Source organism: Meriones unguiculatus, chromosome 8 (assembly GCF_030254825.1).
Source record: "Meriones unguiculatus strain TT.TT164.6M chromosome 8, Bangor_MerUng_6.1, whole genome shotgun sequence".
In the NCBI taxonomy this organism is placed as follows: domain Eukaryota; kingdom Metazoa; phylum Chordata; class Mammalia; order Rodentia; family Muridae; genus Meriones; species Meriones unguiculatus.
In genome coordinates this window covers 105,902,954-105,922,773 of record NC_083356.1, presented here as the reverse complement: position 1 = coordinate 105,922,773, position 19,820 = coordinate 105,902,954, and the positions used below count along the sequence as shown (strand labels likewise).

Below are 19,820 nucleotides of genomic sequence, written 5' to 3'. Positions count from 1 at the left end.
TGCAGTTTTCTCAAGCTGCCTTTGCACACTCACCACCTTCTAAACGCAACTGGCCTGTCTGTGCCAGTTAGACTCTCCTGCACTGTGCTCACCAGACTTTAGTTTTGAACCCTTATTTACAATTAAAGGCTCCGTTCTTCTCCAAACGTTCCTCTCCCTTGTCAAATACTTCCTGAAATACATCATGACCCTTTAAATATTTTTTAGGTTACAACCTCAAACCGCCATACTGTGACTGTTCATTCATCCACTGTAGCATGGATGTAAGGCTGTTCCCAATATGGGCTCTATGTGTTTACTACATATTCTCAGCACCCAATCCCCAAAATGGGATTGAAATAGTATTATATTATTCCATGTAATGGTGAAGTTCTTTTCTCTGAATTGCTACAGATCCTTCTTTTGGCCTTTTTTATATTTATTTTTGTGAATATTATAAATGTTTATAAATATATACATATCCTTTGTAGGAAATTGAGGTAATAGAAATAATTTGGGTTAGAAATGGGTTTTTGGAATGCCATGTTGCTGGGCTCATGTGGTCATCTTGCTTCCCTTGATACCTTCCAGTGTATCCATGGACACAGTCATGAACTACCGTAGCAGTTCCCAGACTTATAAATATAGAAAGAGGTCATTTTAACTCAAAATTAGAGACATATAAATAAAAACGCTGAGATAATTTTACAAAGGGAAGTCTAAAGATAGGCATATTGTAAGTTGATATGGAAACTAGGCTTTCTCACACAAAGGAGTAACCTTTGTAGAAAGTTAATGAAAGTCAAAACAAATGTTTCCATTGACCTAATAATTCCACTCTTAGGAATTTATTCAAGAGAAAAACAATCATGACAATAGAATGATAGAACAGGGAATTGAGTAGTTAAACATTAGAGATTTCAGATATAGATACTTTTTGTTAACATCTCTGCACTAATTTTAATTAATCTAAAAGTGCATTTCATGCCAAATCATAAACTGCATGTAAAAATTATTAATGGTTATGGTAGATAAAGATAAGTATCTATGAGGTCAATAAATAAATTCCTTCAAAAGGACAATCTATCTACATCAAAGTTTGAAACTATAACTTACACTTTTAAAAGAAAAAAATAAGGTTTTAACAATAAAAGGGGCTTGTTTCAAAAGTTACAAGATAGCATGTGAGCTACAGCAGTGATTTTAATAATGTGGAAAGTGAAGGACTGTTACTGTATTTAATATTATTGAAGAATCAGTTTTTAGTGCCAGTCTATTACACTGTTATATCTTTTATGCAAAAAAAAATTGTTTAATACTGATTTTCTCCAAAGTTATTATTTTATTTATATTTCTATAACATCAAATTATAAAAACATATTTTATTTGCCTGTTCTTTTTATACCAGTCACAATGAAAAACTGAGAAAAATCGTGTATTACTAAAATAACAATTTCTCTTTTTTTCTCCCTAGACTCTGCGCGCTGCTGGCAAAACCTACATGATTTTCTTTGTCGTGGTGATTTTTCTGGGCTCCTTTTACCTAATAAACTTGATCTTGGCTGTGGTAGCCATGGCGTACGAGGAACAGAACCAGGCTAACATCGAAGAAGCTAAACAGAAAGAGTTAGAATTTCAGCAGATGTTAGACCGGCTCAAAAAAGAGCAGGAAGAAGCAGAGGTAGTGTTTGTTACTACACATATGAAAGCAAAGAGGGAAAGGGGTCCTCTCCATGTAGGTTCTCCTGTTCTCTGTATATTACACATGATCTCCGCCAAAAGACCAAGAAGCAATTCCTGTTTTCTAAATCAATCACATCCTTGAGTTTCTAATGTGCTTGAAAGAATGAGCTCTAAACTGAGCTAGAACTGGCGCCTCACATAACAATCTCCCAGCTTCATAATAGATGTTTGAGATGTTGAATTAAGTCTATCACCCAGGATGCTCTGGCATGACAGTGTAAAAGAATGTAAAAATTGTGTGTACATTTTCAGCTATTATAGCTTTTTTGGCAACTTCATACACGGTACATTCTGATTGTTGCCACTCTAACCCTCTCTTACTGCTCTCCCCATCCCTATCACCCTATAATCCCTCCCTTTGCGAGTCCCTTTCCCACAGCCATCTTTTTTTTTTTTTCTTCCTACCCCACTGAGTTTAACCAGGGTCATTGTGTCCATAGATTTGCTACTAGTCGCTTGATCCTGGTCAACTCATAAGTGGGTAAAAGACTGAAGAAAATGCCTGCTCCTTCCACAGAATCCATCAGTAGCTTATAATACAAAAGGGAGGATGGGGCCGAATGAGCCCTATATGAATGAATGCTGACAGGCCCCGTCTTGTGCAAGCCCTTCGCTGGCAACCTCTGCTGCTCTGATACCATGATTGCATTGGCTGTGTCCTTCTTACAGCACACAATTTCACAGCTCTTATCCCTGGCTTCTGGGCTCTTACATTCCTCCTGTCCCTGCTTCAGTATTGTTTCTAGAGCCTTGGAGAGAGTGATGTGAATGTCTTCCTGAGGTCTGAGCACTCAGCTGTCTCTCTCAATGTCTTGAGCAGCCACACATCTCTTCATTCACCACCTTTCACTGCCAAGAGCCATTACTCTGCTTAACACACAGCTATTTGGGTGGCAGATTGTCACCATGTCAGTTTAACTAATTAGCATTAGTAAGTTCCCTGGTAGGGCTTAAGACCTCCTCCATGGGTTTTTAACTTAGTTGATTACCAGGCATGGATTCCATCTTATGAAGTGGCCCCATAATCATAAGAAAAATTAACTACAGTGTTAAAGTTTTTCTACAAGGTAGAGAGAAAAATGATCATTAACTTTTGTGAATGTTATAACCTTCAAATTAAGGCAGCTACCTAGTGACTACACTTATGAGTAGCATACAGGTGCTTGACAACCTTTGCAAAGACATACTTCCAGAGAAAAGGCAGGGAAGACTTTTACAAAGACAGATAATCTCAGAAGATCAGCAAAAGGTTTCCAACTTGTTATGTGATTTGAATAGTTAATCTCTTGAATGATTCTTAAATTAGCACAAGGCAATAATCCATGATGTGGAGAAACACTGTTGCATAAATATGTATAGCACAGCATTTTAATTATTTGAAAATTCAGAAATATGTTGCATTTTCAAGCAGTCCAAAAACATGTACGAGGATTCTGATAGCTTTGTGTCTTGACATTTTAGCCATCTCTAAAATTATGCATTTTCAGAAAATTCTGTCTTTAAGCTAAAACAATCATGGGTTAAATGATAGGATACAATTCCAATGTAAATATTACACAAATACACAATTGATCTGGAGAAATATGTACCACAACTCCTGTCTGGGGATAAGAATGGAAGTACATTTCTATTTTTCTTTTACATCTTATTTGTTAATTTTTTTCTAGTTTTCTTAAACAATTTGCCTTTAGTATAGCGAATTTCAAACACATAAACAGTGAAATAAGGTCATTCCCACTCGTTTCATTCTCCCCTGCTGTAACTCTCCTAGACTACCCTCTCATTTCCATGTCTATTTTTGTTAATAATCAGCTAAGTCTAATTGGTGCTGCTCATAGGTGCATGACCCTGGGGCCATCTTCTGGACCATGGGAAAACTATCAGCAGCCATACAGACAAAGAACAATGATTCTTCCTTCCCCAGCTGCCATCAACTGCCAGTAGCTCCTCAGTAAGGGACGGGGCCAGCGATTATCTTCCCCATCTCTGTGTGAATCTTGTTTGGTTCAGTCTTGTTACAGGTCTTGTGCCAGTAACTTCAGTTGGTATGAGTCTTTGAGTGTGTAGCCACATCCTCCCAGATGTCAGCATTTCATAGCCATGATCTCCATTCTCTGGCTCTTACATTATTTTTACCTCTTCTTCTTTGATGTTCCCTGAGCCCAGTTGTGTGTGGGAGGGGGTTGATAGATGTTCCATTTAGGGCTGAGCACTCAGTTTCTTATTCTCACCACCTAACCCAATTTTGCATTGTCTGCATTGACCATTTTCCCTTTGCAGAAGAATAAGCTCTCATGACCAAAGCTGAGGATAGCCCAAGTCCATGGAGTATAAACATAAATATTTAGAAGGCAACTTTACAGCATGCTATTTAACAAAATAACCAGGGAAGTCATAAACCTTAGGGTAAAACCTAGTGCTGTTATGTTATTTTTAAAGAACTTTTTTTTTCCAGTGAGGCAATACACAGACCTTTTATGATAAGTACAGCTAAAATTTTGAGATTTCACCAATATCTTGAGATAATCTCTGACCTTACAGTTTTTCTTGACATGTTAGTAACTTATTTTCATTTTCTGATACACTGCTCTCATTACACTGATTCCACTGGTTAAAGTGAGTTGCTTGCCTTTAATGCAAACATATTGTCTTAGCACACAGTTTATGTGAGTAAAACTTTAACACATAATACTTACATTTGCTTATCTCTATAGAAGTTTACAACATGTAAGAATTGAGTTGCACTATTGCTAATTGTCTGGAAAGCACAGTAACCTACCACAGAGGGCCTCTGAAAGGCTCTACTCTGCAGGGTATCAGTGCAGATGCTGAGACTTATAGCCAAACTTTGGGCGGAGTTCAGGGAATCTAATGAAAGAAAGGGGAGATAGTAAGACCCGGAGAGGACCGGAGCTCCACAAGGAAAGCAACAGATCCAAAAAATCTGGGCACAGGGGTCTTTTCTGAGACTGATACTCCAACCAAGGACTATGCATAGAGATAACCTAAGACCCTTGCACAGATGTAGCCCATAGCAGTTCAGTGTCCAAGTGGGTTCCATAGTAATGGGGACAGGGACTGTCTCTCTGACATGAACTGATTGCCCTGCTTTTGATCACCTCCCCCTGAGGGGGGAGCAGCCTTACCAGGTCACAGAGGAAGACAATGCAGCCACTCCTGATGAGACCTGATAAACTAGGATCAGAGGGAAGGGGAGGAGGATCTCCCCATCAGTGGACTTGGGGAGGGATATGGGTGGGGAAGAGAGAGGGAGGGTAGGATTGGGAGGGGAGGAGGGATGGAGGTACAGGGCAGATACAAAGTGAATAAACTGTAATTAATAAAAATAAAACATGAAAAAAAAAAAAGAATTGAGTTGCAAAGGTACTGATACTTTACTGTAATGTGCCAGAGGAAGACAATATGCCTTGCATGCTTGCTGGCCATAATGTAACCAAACATGCATCACTTCTTGTACATGTAACTACATGCACAGGGTGGTTACCTTGTAGCTTGTCTTTTCACTATTTGGAAATTACTTAAATGTTGGGATTGCCTTGGTCCAACAGGCTATCGCTGCAGCGGCGGCTGAGTACACAAGCATTGGGAGGAGCAGGATTATGGGTCTCTCAGAGAGTTCTTCGGAAACCTCCAGGCTGAGCTCAAAGAGTGCCAAGGAGAGAAGAAACCGCAGAAAGAAGAAGAACCAGAAGAAGATCTCCAGTGGAGAGGAAAAGGGTGATGATGAGAAACTGTCCAAGTCAGAATCAGAGGAAAGCATCCGAAGGAAAAGCTTCCTTCTTGGCGTGGAAGGACACCACCGCACCCGGGAGAAGAGGCTGTCCACCCCCAACCAGGTACTATGAACCCCACCAGGCCAGGTTCCACGGCCAAAAGGCAGGACAAGGTTGAACTCTGGGTGAGAAGTCAGGACAATGACATGCTTTGCCTAAAATACTACCCTCTGCTGGGCATTTATGGAAAGAAAAAAAAAAGCATATGTTTTTGTTTTCTTTTGTTTTGTTTTTCACTTAAGTTGCCATTTTCAGACAAAAGCTTGTTTCAGAATTGTCATATCTTCTCTAAGAAACATTTTTTCTAATAAAATGTTTCTGAAAACTGCTGTAGGGTTCACTCCAGAGATTAATTTTCAGTTATATTCAGCCAATCTTTTTAATTTCTCATTCATGATAAGAAGAGCAGGATGAGGAGGAGAGGAGGAAAGGAAGGAAGGAAGGAAGGAAGGAAGGAAGGAAGGAAGGAAGGAAGGATTTCAGAAAGGGAGGGAGGGAAGGAGAAAGGAAGGTGAAGGGAGAGAAGGAGGGATGCCAGTAGGCAAGGAGGTAGGGAGGGAAGCAGACAGGCTGTAATCTTAGACTGATGTCTCTGCTTCCTTCAGTCCTGTAGAGCAGCATGTACCACAGCACCAGGCAACCAAGTTGGAATTCCACCCACACCTTTGACACCCCCACCTCAAGCACAGAAACTTCTGCTTGGTTAATAAATGAATTCCTCTCCTATGGATTTTCCCTCTCCCTGTCTTGTGTTTCCACAATCAGATCTTCCTGTAAACCCACAAGATGAGCCATGGCTCCAGAGCTGATAAACATTTACACATTACACAACCCCACCCCTCCAACTATTGTCAAGACAAAAATGTGCATGCAGGTCCCTCTGCTGAATAAATATTGATGACCAAGAAGCATATCTTATGCAGATCACAGATTGGCTGTGGCTTGACTTTCTCAGCTTCCTCTACCTTCCTGGACTCTGTTTCCCTAACTGGAATGCTTACTATTCTGGGCAGACTCTCACCCTTTCCTCTAGTGCAATGCTACAATTTGTATTCCTTTCATGTCTTTTCTTTTTCCAAAGCCTGGCCTCAGACTCTATATAGCCAACTTCTGCTCTTCCTCCTTCTCCCTCTCCAGGGCTGGGATTATTGGTCACCATGCGCTGCTTATACAGGTCCAGGATTTGAACTAAGGATCTTATGTATACTAGGCAATTACACTACTAACTTAGCTATGTCCTCAATACAGTCTACTTCATACGGATAATTTTCTTCATTAATTTCTTTGCTCACAGCAGCGCCCTCTTTCCCCCTGTTTACCTCCCCCCCAATCCTACAGGCATCCCTGTGTCTGCTGCATCCTCCTAGCATGGTCCTCCATGCATTGCCCAGGATTGCTGCCACCATCTTTGCCATAGCTTGAATGTATATGACACTAACCCAAGGAAAGACAAGAGGGTTGTTCTAAGACAAAGTTCCTGTCATTTTCATTTTCCTTTGTTCCCAGTGCCTGCCTGCCACTTGTCCTCTATATAGCAAGCACTTATGGTTATTGACTTTAATTCTTCTAAATAATCTGCCCTAGGTTTTCATTTATGAAAAGTTTATCCCAGATAGGAGTACTGTGAAGGTTACAGTTTTCCCTTGTTTCCTTGGGAGCAAGGCATCCATCCTACCCCCCACCCCCCACCCCTGAAGTTGTATTAGTCCCTGTTTCTTACTTTCACTTGCTTTCAGAGCCTTTAGAGCACATCCAACTGCCCTCCAGTTTATAAACTGGTCAGTTCCCAGAACTCACCATGGAAGGAAACAACTGATATCCAGGCACATGCCTAACCTCAAGTCTCCCACCCGGTTTAAATAAAAAATTTAACGTTTCAATTTTTATGGAAACTGAAAATATGAAAAGGCTAAATGAGTTTTAGTATTAGGACTTGGCAGGTCCTTTTCCTGGTCTGGGGAATGGATTCTTCAAGTTAATGCAACCTTTATTTGTTAGAATTGGTCTTTTATAAAAGTACGTGTTGCTTTTATTCACCTGATGTAATTATCATCCCAAGGATTACTGCTAACCTAGTTCTGGTCCTGGAAGATTCTAGTCTCAATACATTCTAATCTAGACCTAGAACACTTTCAGCATCTGAAAGTTACTGCTGAATAAGCTCAGCCCTTATTGTTCTTCCTAAACTCTTGCTGGCTGGCTCAACTCAGCTGTTGTGGCTCAAATGCAGCTCCAAGCTGACTGATTCAAACTGGCTTCTCTTAACTTCTGACTGAATTGCTCTTCCTGGCCTCAAACTAACTTTGGCAATCAGTTCTGATCTTCTGGCTCCTTCTCTAGCTAGTCTGTGTTCTCCTGTGTCTAGCTTGTTCTTCTCACTTCACCTGTTTCTTCAGCCTTCTTTCGTCCTCTGCCCTGCTCTCCTTCAGTCTCCTCTTTTTCCCCGCTTTCTACTACAAACTAACGTTACCTTCATTGTTTGGGTTTAAGGTGTGTACTAAGGCCATGTCTGCATTTCAGCCAGATCACACAGACCCAGAAGGATGTGATTAGAGAAGCTATGTTCCTGGATTAAATTTTTTCTACACTCTTTTTGTTGAATTGCTTTTCTTTTAAATATGTTTCTCTTCTAAGAAAACACAGGATCACTGGTCTCAGGCTAAAAATTTAATGGCAATTTCGTGAAACCTGCTTTTAAACTTGTGGGAGCTCCCGCAGACACTGTCTGTCTTCTGTTTTGTCCGCAGTCACCGCTCAGCATTCGAGGCTCCTTGTTTTCTGCTAGACGCAGCAGCAGAACTAGTCTCTTCAGTTTTAAGGGACGAGGAAGAGATCTGGGATCTGAGACCGAATTCGCTGACGACGAGCACAGCATTTTTGGAGACAACGAGAGCAGAAGGGGTTCACTCTTTGTGCCCCACAGACCCCGGGAGCGTCGCAGCAGTAACATCAGCCAGGCCAGTAGGTCCCCCCCGGTGCTGCCGGTGAACGGGAAGAGGCACAGTGCGGTGGACTGCAATGGCGTCGTGTCGCTTGTTGATGGACCCTCGGCCCTTATGCTCCCCAATGGACAGCTTCTTCCAGAGGTGATAATAGATAAGGCAACTTCCGATGACAGTGTAAGGATGTTTTCCATAGCTCAGGCATGGCTGAGCTCTTACTCATGCATAAGTCGGTCTCTCTGCTGGGGGGGCCTGCTCTCTGGCCTGTGAATGGCTCTGCATTTGGTGATGCCTTCTCTCTGAAAACACAGCTTTAATCCATATCTCAAGCCTCATGTTAGGTGTTGTAAGGGCCCTTAGCTACAGCACCCAAGCCAGGCTGCTCACAAAAACAACCACTGTAACTCTGGCGCCAATAGTTCTGGCAGCCTCTTCTGGCATCAGTGAGTACTGCACACACACACGGGCCTAAGACGCACAACTACACGTACTTAAAAAGTTAAAAATAAATCTTAAATGAACAAAGACATTTTATATCTCGTGTTAGTAAAATAAAATATTTATATTTAGGTTATGATTACAAGTTTTCTAAAAATCATCACTTTAGAAAACATTTATAAAAGATGCCTACAACATACTTAATAGACTGACATTTTTAGTAGAAAGAATCCATTTCTGTAAAGAAACCTGGATCCCTTGTCATCTACTTTTGCTTATTTCAAGCTACCTAATATATGATTATTGAAAGAGACTCTTACTTGGATTGTTAATAGCAACAGAAATAACAGCAAACACATTAAGCTTTGCACCATCTGTATGAGATGGTGTATTACCATCACTGCAAACCGGATAAATAAAGCAGAAACCTCACATGTAACCATAGCTCATGAGCAGCTCTGACAGTTCCACAAAGGCCCTGTGCCCTCTTAGCCTCCATTCCAACTGCCTTTCCAAGGGGCGTTAGGTTTCTAAACTCGTATACAACTTAGAATTTCTGCACTTATTCTGCACTTAGGAAATGTCCCACTTTCATTTAAAATATGTCTTGTCTGAATTCTATTAATACAAAATATCTAAAAGACACTAAATAAAATAAATGCAAATTTAAAGATGTAACTGGTCTCACATAACAGTTCCCCAGTACCTCCAAATCACTGAAAGCTGAGGCAATGTCTCATTGACTAAGGCTTGAAAATCCAATTTTTCTGGTTCCTGGAGTTTCTAAGATACATATTTCACCCTCTCATTATGTTATGCTACATTGCTACATATTAGCCAGGGCTGCCATTATCCCAGCAAGTTTCCATCTTGTGTTACGCATTTATATGTTTGTGTTAGCAAACTGTGAGAACAAAGTTCCATCAAAGTCATGACCACACACACATTTCAGTTTGAAGAAACGTGCATGTGCTCTGGGGTAACTTGTAACCTCTATGATCGCATGGTACAGTGTTTGGCTTTCTGTTCTGCTGTTTTTCTTTGCAATTAGCATGTGACATTTCTATGAGATGAAGTTAAGCTTTGTCTTTAAATTCTGTTTTTAATGTGTTAAATGTTATGCAGTCTTGAACCTTCAGCCCTTATGCTCCCCAATGGGCAGCTTATTCCTATTTGTCATAGTTGAAGCTGATTTCAAATTTTTAATTAGTGTTTTATTCAAGAGTTTGCTTTTAGCAGAGGGAAAGAAATCCTAACCACAAAACTAAAAAGCTGAAGTTACAAAGCCTTAACAATAACAGATGTGATTGTTATAGAAGTCTGGCATAATGCTGTTTACACTCACACATCTGCTATTGCACACATACGCCTATATGGAAAAGAATTTGTATGGTCAAATTCTTTTTGATTTGGAAGAGAAAAAAAAAAGGAAATTAGAGAGTGTAGCAGAGAAAACACATCATGTGCCCGTATACATATATACAAACATGTTTTATGTATACATGTCTGATATGTATAAATACATGACTATATACAACTTTGCAACCTTATAAGTATATATTTATATGAATTATTAATATGTTGGTAAAGTGTCTACATTTATACCATAGCACATAGCACATACAACTAGTACATTACAGCTGTAAAGTTGTATAATTGTTTATGTATATTATGTGGCAGGGGTGTATACGTTAAAAGACCAGCTTACAGGTTTTCTTTTTTTTTTTTTTCCTAAAAATTTAATTCGGCTGGCATGCTTGGAAGAACAAGCATTTTCACTTAAACATGAATATGCCTGGCTTGCCTCAGCTCGTAGTCCTGCATGGCGATGATCTTTAGAGCTGCACCGTGGTCACCTCTTTGAGATGGAGCCTACACTCTCCATGCTGCTGCAGTTGCCATCAGACTTAGTCATCTTTTTCAAGCTGAGACTCTTAGCGCTATAAAGTATTCTTTCAGCTGTAAGAAAAAAATTCTTAAAGTAGTTTTCCTAAATGTGGGGATCACAGTAAACAATTGTGGGAATAGTAATTACAGAAACTAGAGTATGTGATTTTCCCCATTTATGCCCATACCTCTGCAACTCCAGTCTAGCTCTTTTCATCTCTGGCTTTTCCTTGGTAAATATTTGATTAAGTTGTATATGCAGAGAGATCACAATAGTGCTATGATGGAAAAAAGAGCTACTTTTTTTCTTAACTTTGAAAAAAGAATATGAGGAGAGAGCTTTTATTATATGCTTTTTACTCATGATGAATGCCCTAAGTCATTTCCTTCTTGATTCCAACTAGTAAGCAGCAGAGTCATCATTTGAGCCCAGCAATCATACTCTCTACTTTTAGTTAGTTACTATAGCTTCCCAAGCACAAGACTTCATTTCTATCTATGTTACATTCAAATTTTGTTCTTAAGATTGGAATTAGTCGCCTTTCCCCCTCCTTTAGGGAACAACTAATCAAATGCGCAAAAAGAGACTCTCCAGTTCTTACTTTCTGTCTGAGGACATGCTGAACGACCCACATCTCAGGCAAAGAGCAATGAGCAGAGCAAGCATTCTAACCAACACTGTAGAAGGTATGTGGTCATAATTTAAGCTTACGGCTTCTTAAATAAAATCATCATAAGCTATGGTCAACTTTAAAGAGACGTGTGAAATTATTCAGAATAATTCAAAGGGTATTAAATGTTGATTTTACCAAAGAGAAGTTAAAAAAAGCAGGTGAGTTTATATCACATTGTATTCCATTAAACCCTAGCAGAGCATTTGCTCATTCAAAGAAGAAGCAGGTTGTTCTAATTAACAAGCATCATCAAAATTTATGTATATATATATATATATATATATATATATGTGTGTGTGTGTGTGTGTGTGTGTGTGTGTGTGTGTAGCATGTATATGTTATATAAGTAAAAACTTTAATAAATGAACAGTAATTTTTACAAAAATGTTTTATCAATAGTAAGGATAACTAAGTGTTGTGAGTAATTGTGTATATGTGCATTTGTGGTTGACACTAAAGGTTTTCCTCTGTTGTTCCCCATGTGATTTGGGGGACAGAATCTCCCACTAAGCCTAAAGATCAGTGATTCAGCCTGACTAGCTGACCCTCACCCTAATGATTCCTGTGGGTTTATACGTATGAACCACAGTGAATTTTTTACCTGCATTCAAGGGATCAGAAATCTAGTTTTCACGTCATAGATCATCTGAACCATCTCCTCAGTCCTATGCTAGTGTATATTTATCTGAGAGGTTCACATATGTCTGCATCTGCTCATAAATGTCACTGCCTTTCTCTGCTTCATGTCACCAATAAATACATGGAACAAGAGTTGTACATAATGTGTTGGGCTTTCCAAGAAATAATACTTTTATACAAAACCTAAGCCACAGCTGGGTGTGGTGCTGCATGTCTGTAATCCCAGCACTCAGGAAGGCAGAGGCAGGCAGATCTCTGTGAGTTCAATGCCAACCTGGTCTACAAAGCAAATCCAGGACAACCGAGGCTACACAGAGAAACTCCGTCTCAAAAAAAATTAATAATAAACCACAATGTCTGTTCAAATATTATATTTTATTGCTGATTTCTACTTGGTAATGGATAAACTATACCAGTGAATGATTTCATTTTTGCTGTTGTTTTTGTTTTTTTGTTTTCCAGAACTTGAAGAGTCTAGACAAAAATGTCCACCGTGGTGGTACAGATTTGCTCACACATTTTTAATCTGGAATTGCTCTCCGTATTGGATAAAATTCAAAAAGTTCATCTATTTTATTGTAATGGATCCTTTTGTAGATCTCGCAATTACCATTTGCATAGTGTTAAACACGTTGTTCATGGCGATGGAGCACCACCCAATGACTGATGAATTCAAAAATGTCCTTGCAGTGGGTAACCTGGTGAGTTTTCGGGAGTGAGCTGTGTCCCCACAACTCTCTCCCTTGGGTGTCGTCTTGCCATCTCCTTCTGGTTTTAAACCTACAAATTTACAGCTAATTATGAAGATGTAAAATTTACCATATAAATAAAACGATATACCATTTTAACATACTTTTTCAGGAGTGTTGATTCCCATGAATAGCCACCTTCATATGTATTATCATTTCAAGGATTGCAATGGTTTTTAACTGCCTAAATGTCTGTTAACATTTTAAAGTTTTAAACGTTTTTTTAAAATACATTTTATAATCACATTGCACTTCCTGAATGAATACGTACTCGACATATTTTTAGGCACGCATAATAGGTGTATTATTTTAAAACAGTGGTGGTGAGGTACCCAGACCCTTGTGATCTCAAAGACCTCAGTCTGAATCCAGATTTTTGTCTCCTACTAGTTATGACCTTGAAGAAATATCTAGAACTTTTTGCTTTAGAATTTTTTTTTCTTCTTTCCCTCTATTCCTCTTTGGCAAAAGACAGAGCTCTGTGGTTTCTAATTAGAGATGGAGGCCTAAGCCATTCAAGTGAATGCCTTTTCCTGGGTTGACCAAAGCGCATGAGCTCAGAGGCCTCACCTTGCTTCCTATCTACCACCACAACCGCAGAGTGGAGAGCTCCCTGCTAATGTTTGCACGAGTCTTGAAAAGAAAAGAGAAAGAAAGAAGGGAAGAAAGAAAAGAAAAGGAAAGGTGGTTTCATGGCTTCTCTTTGAACCATCTTTGCTCAACTATACTCCGTGAAGCAAAGGGTGCCACATGGAGTGGCAAGATTTTTTTTTTATGTTACATTCTTGAGCCCTTTTAATACCTGCGTCTTGAATTAATTATGTTTTACAATACACTTTATGTGTCGGTGCCTTAGATATCTAACTTTATCTGCCCCATGTCAGTTTCTTCTGCATCTTTTCTTCTGCATCTTTCAATCTTCAAAAGTTGAGTCAACATGGTCATTATTATTCTGTAAGTAGAAAGAATAGAAAGGGGGACTGGATCAAAATTTCAGTATCCGAGTACATATATGATAGATAAATAGATATATAATAGATCAGATAGATGAATGATAAATAAATAGATGAACAAATAATTAGATAAATGATAGATGGATAGATGATAGATGATAGATAAGAGATAGATAAAAATTTGATAAATGATAAGCAGATAAATAATAGAATGGTGATAAGATATATTTATATGAGAGATAATAGATAAATAGATAGAGTAGAGGTAAATAGATTCTAGATAAATGAATAATAGGCATATGACAGATCAAATAAATGATAATAGATGATCAGATAGATGATGATAGCAAAAAAGGTAGGCAAGAAATATTGATGTGTTAACAAAGAATGATCGGTAAATTGTCAAAGGATATGTGTCTGGAATTCTAATAAGATTTTTTTTAATTTTTAAGTTTATTTATTTATTCACTTTAAATCCTGATTTTAGCTCTCTTCCTCCTCTCCTTCCAGTCTTACCCTTCCTTCCTTTCCCCCCTTCCCCTTTTTAGATAAGGGGTCATCACCCATGCACCAAAGGTCATTAAGTCCCATAAGGACTTAGCCCATTCTCTTCCCTTGCAACCTGGTGAGGAGTGATCAGAGAGCAGGCAACAGAGTCCATGAGAGAGACAACTCCCACTCTCCTTATTAGGGGACACACATGAAGCCTGAGCTGCCCATCTGCTACATCTGTAAGGATGCCTAGGTCCAGTCTCTGCATAATTCTTGATTGGTGCTTCAATTTCCACAAGCCCCTCTGGGATCTGGTTAGTTGTCTCTTGTCTGTTAGTTGTCTCTAGTCCGTTGGTCTTGTGGAGCTCCTGCCACCTCCAGGTCCTTCTATCCTTCCTCCCACTTTTCCACAAGGCTCCCTATGCTTTGCCCAATGTTTGGCTGTGAGTCTCAGCATCTGTTTTGATCTACTGCTGGGTGTAGCCTCTCAGAGAACAGCTATGCTTGGTTCATATCCACATCATTAATAGTGTTAGGGGTTGTTTCTCTCCCATAGGATGGCTAGACATTGGTTGGACATTTCCTCAATCTCTGTTCTATCTTTATTGCTGCAGATCTTGCAGGCAGGGTAAATTTTGGGTCAGAGTTTTTGTGAGTCTTGGGTGATTCTATACCTCCACTAGGAGTCCTTTCTAATTAGAGGAAGTCATCTTTAGTTTCTGTGATTCCTGCTACTAGGAATCTTAGCTAGAGTCTCTATCATATCCTCCCAGAAGCTTACCCTGTCTTAGGTCTCTGGCTTATCATTGAGATGCTCCTGCCCATGGTTTCTTATCTCTTTGTAGGCCCTTTGTCCTCTTATCCTTCTCTCCCCATGTTTGATCTCCACCCTCATTTCTCTCTGCATTCCCTCTCCTACCTTGATCCCTCTCTTCAGCCATTTCTACTGTCTATTCTATTTCAACTTCTGAGTGAGATTTTAAGCATCTTCCCTTGGGTCCTCCTTGTTAATCTTCTTTGGGTCTGTGAATTGTAATATGTTTATCCTGTACTGTATGGCTAAAACCTGCTCATAAGAGAGTATGTACCACATGTGTCTTTCTGAGTCTTAGTTACCTCACTCGGGATGATCTTTTCTAGTTCCATCCATTTGATTGCAAATTACATGACTTCCTTGTTTTTAATAGCTGAGTAGTATTTCATTGTGTAAAGGTACACAATGATGATAGATAGATAGATAGATAGATAGATAGATAGATAGATAGATAGAGTCTAGGTATGAAAGAAAGAAAGAGATGTATTAATAAAGAAAGATTGGTCAATTGTTAAAGGCTTATGACTCTGAAATTCTAGTAAGATTTTTTAAATCCTCTCTCTAATGATGAAACTGACATGAAAGCTAGAGCTTTTCAGTTTCTTGATGCTTGTATAAAAACTATAAGAAATACATGTCTTGCTTATAGAAAGAAGTGAGACATTAGGCCCTTTTGAAGTTTGTAACCTTATGTATGACACAGTCACAACTAAGTTAGTAGTCATTGTTACCATTGAGTTGGCTCTGTAGTTTCCAATAACAAACATATGTTGTTTCATTTAGGTCTTTACTGGGATCTTCGCAGCTGAAATGGTGCTGAAGTTAATAGCCATGGATCCCTATGAGTATTTCCAAGTAGGGTGGAATATTTTTGACAGCCTAATTGTGACGTTGAGTTTGGTAGAGCTTTTCCTAGCAGATGTGGAAGGATTATCAGTCCTGCGGTCATTCAGATTGGTAAATAGAAGCTAAAGATACTGTTATAGTCTATAATGAAGGGGTACAAGGTTTGTCTGGGGTTTCCTTTCTTTACCTCTATAGTATTAGTATTTAAAACTTTTAGAAGTTTGATTGATGGCAATATCAAGTCTTACATTTAGTAAATAAAGCCATTTACAAATGCATGTAAAGGGTTATAACCCGTGTTTAATTAGGAACTTGAAACTGTGTCCATTTCTATTTTAAGGTGTATTCTAATATGACAGAAACACTTTTAATCCCATATACAATGATGTATTTCACAGTAAGAAGCTTATTATTTGTAAGAATTTTATGCATATTATACCCATAGCTTTATGGGTTTAATAATTAAAGTTTAAATCATTGTCACCCAAATAACTATTCAGTCTAAACACATCAAAATTATTAAGAAGTAAAATTAAGGTTGAGCTTTGAATTTTAAAAGAACACCTACTAGGCAAATAAGATCCTATCAGAATCATCAACTAAAACTATACGCTATTATCATGATAGAAATGGCCATTTTGTGATAATTATAATTATAGAAAACAAATGGAAAGAAATTTTTGCCTTTAGATCCATAATAGTAATAAGAAATGTGAATTATACTGAAAACTTAAGACAGAAATGAAGAGTGGAAACAGCAAAAACTGTTTCATGAGTAACTGTCAACTTTGTCTTTAGCTGCGAGTCTTCAAGTTGGCAAAGTCCTGGCCCACGCTGAACATGCTCATTAAGATCATCGGCAACTCGGTGGGCGCCCTGGGCAACCTGACCCTGGTGCTGGCCATCATCGTCTTCATCTTTGCCGTGGTCGGCATGCAGCTGTTCGGGAAGAGCTACAAGGAGTGCGTCTGCAAAATCAATGACGACTGCACGCTCCCGCGCTGGCACATGAACGACTTCTTCCACTCCTTCCTGATCGTGTTCCGCGTGCTGTGCGGAGAGTGGATAGAGACCATGTGGGATTGTATGGAGGTCGCCGGCCAGACCATGTGTCTTATTGTCTACATGATGGTCATGGTGATTGGAAACCTCGTGGTACGTAAGAGCTATCCACATACTTACATTTTCTATTTCGGTTATTCTTTGTTGTTATTTCTGTAATTTTAAAATTAACCTTTATTTTAAAAACAAAATAATATCTTTTAAGCTCGTTGGCCAGTGAATCTGTAATTACATTTTTCAAAATTACCTCCTAGAAAAAGTCCTATTTTATAGCTTTGTCATATGAATTAAATCTGTGGTTTTCAAACCCCTGAAAACACTAAATCTCTTCAGATATGAAACTATGGTGGTAAATACTGCGTGATTAAATTAATGATTGCAAACTAATAGAACAAGGCAAATGAGAACACTGGTTTTAATTCCTTACAGTCATAAAACTAGCAACTGGGCCAAACTCAGTTCAGTTCTTGCCTCTGTATTATACTTTGAGTTATAAAGAATTTTTATGATTTATAATGGTTAAAAAGAATAAATAAAGAATATTTTGTGACATATGTATATTGTATGACATTCAAATATTCCTGTCCATACAAAGTCTTATAGCATTACAGATATATTCATTCATTTACATTTTACCTATGGTTGCATTTATGCTCAATGTTCAAAGAGAGGAACTAATTAAAACTCCATGTCTTACAAAGTCTCAAGTATTTATTGTATAGCCCTTCAAAGAAAACTCTACCACCCACTAGTTTATAGCATTTCTTTCAAATAGCAGTCTCCTCTATTTCCAGTTAGTGTTTTCTTGGCTTCTGATGGCTTGTTTCATATTTATACTGGTTGGTAAAGTCTCCTAGGCTTACAAAAAGAGAAAATTAGATAAAGCGTGCTTTTATGAGCCACTCAACCTGCATTTCAAACCCACTGGACAACAAATCACTTGCCAGCCATATAGTAAGTACATTCACTCCCACTGGCTTTGGAACAAAGTTACTAAATATTTTTGCCCTTGTAGCCTTTATTAAATAATGAACAGATAATCTACCTTCATCATTCATCAAATCACACACTAAATAAAAACATGTTAAAAGTATACAGAGTGAATTATACAATGATAATTCTACATGCTTCCTGCACAAAATTAATCATCATGAAATGCCATTCTGTAATTCTTTATCACCCTCATTTAGTGATAATATATTTCTAGTGTGATATAGGTTAATAAATCCTTCTAACATGTAAAAATACATATCTCCTGCCTCATCCTCCTGAATGATGGGATTACAAGAATACAATGCTGTGCTTAGCTAAAGAGCTTAAAAGTTTTGCATCTTACTAGCAAGCTTTATTTGTATGCTTTAACATACAAAAATTTTGACATAAAATAGTGAAGATAAAAGCTGCCTGTCCTGTAGCCCTTGTCTACAGTATGCTTTGTGATATGTTGGAACCAAGAAAAATGACACAGGAAAATCAGACAAGAAGTGGTGATCATAAACTGTGATATGATAGTAAAGAAAATATTCTCACAGTAAAGAAGTTCTGTACAGATACTCTAGCAAAGCTTTTGAGTCAAACCTTTGAAGGAACACAATGCACTATTTAGGTGTGAAAACTGGTATGACAGGAATGCTTTTCTTTGAGAGGAAAAATAATTTGTGCCAGAGCTCACCGGCAAAGTCAAACAATACCTGAGGAGGGAGTGAGGATTGAAAATAAATAAATGAAGCAAGACACAACGGATCAGTTTGAGAGTGCTGTCAGTAAAAACTGCCACCGCCTGGTTTATTCCATGGCTCCTTTCTTTAGAACAAAGCACAACTACGCAAGGAAAGGGCTCCCGGAACAGTCAAACTTGCTTTCTTAGACCACCTCTCTGTGCTGTCTCCAAGGTTGCACAAACAAGTTAAAGGAGCTTGGCAAAATATCATGTTATTCTCAAGGTAAAGGCCAGGGCAGAAACATGTTTTTCACTGAATGCTCAATAACAAAGCAGCCAGACAAACAAGCCACAGTTTGATAGTAAAACCTAAGTGCACATTAAATCTACATGGAACTCATTATGAATAACTTGTTTATCACTCACAAAGTATCAGTTCCTTTCTGTGGTGCAGACTTCCCAGACCCTAGCTCTCAGACACTGGTTGATGTGGACAGCGAATGCAGACTTCATACTTTTTAAGAAGCACATGCACCCAGGAGTGTCTGCTGGTACCCTGGGTGAAGAGCAGAAAGATTATGGACTCCAGCTCACTGGTGGGAAGGACAAAGGAGGTTTTCCTACGAAGTGAGTTGGCTTGACCTATGGTAGAGTGTGTTCCTGATGTTAAACGAGGAACATTTTTTACAGCCCAAGGAGAACTAGAGAGAGAGAGAATGTACAAGTCTGTTCCCAGATACATTGTGAATGATAATATGAATGTTCTCAAATTTGTTATTACAAAAAAAAACAAAAGGAGAGGAAGATATCCCTGGACTGACAAATACTATGATTTGAGCCCAAAAGAGTTAGCAGAATTGAAAAGTTTTTCACTCTCCCTGAAATAGATAATGCCCATCAATACACTGTCAGAAAGCCCCTAAACAAAGGTGTGAGTCCCATAACTAAAGAATACAAGATTCAATGTCTTGTTACTCTACCTGTCCTGGAACACATGCATTGATATGTTGCTCCGGATTAAAAATGCACTACAAAAAATAAGGAAGAGGCTGTAGAATAGGCTAAACATTTCACCAAAGAAAAAATTCCAGAAAGAGATTTCCAAGAGACCTAGGCTGCGCTGTCCTTGCTGAGAACTTCTACTTCTG

General features: G+C 38.6%; 1 protein-coding gene across 1 annotated transcript in view; it reads left to right on the top strand.

Moving 5' to 3' along the window:
- Positions 1 to 19,820, top strand: part of Scn9a (sodium voltage-gated channel alpha subunit 9) — a 152,039-nt gene that overhangs the window by 84,285 nt on the left and 47,934 nt on the right. The window contains exons 10-16 of the mRNA XM_060390322.1: positions 1,454 to 1,660; positions 5,292 to 5,579; positions 8,264 to 8,635; positions 11,341 to 11,470; positions 12,559 to 12,797; positions 15,888 to 16,061; positions 16,749 to 17,105. Coding sequence (XP_060246305.1) covers positions 1,454 to 1,660; positions 5,292 to 5,579; positions 8,264 to 8,635; positions 11,341 to 11,470; positions 12,559 to 12,797; positions 15,888 to 16,061; positions 16,749 to 17,105 — 1,767 coding nt within the window. The remainder of the gene's footprint in view (positions 1 to 1,453; positions 1,661 to 5,291; positions 5,580 to 8,263; positions 8,636 to 11,340; positions 11,471 to 12,558; positions 12,798 to 15,887; positions 16,062 to 16,748; positions 17,106 to 19,820) is intronic.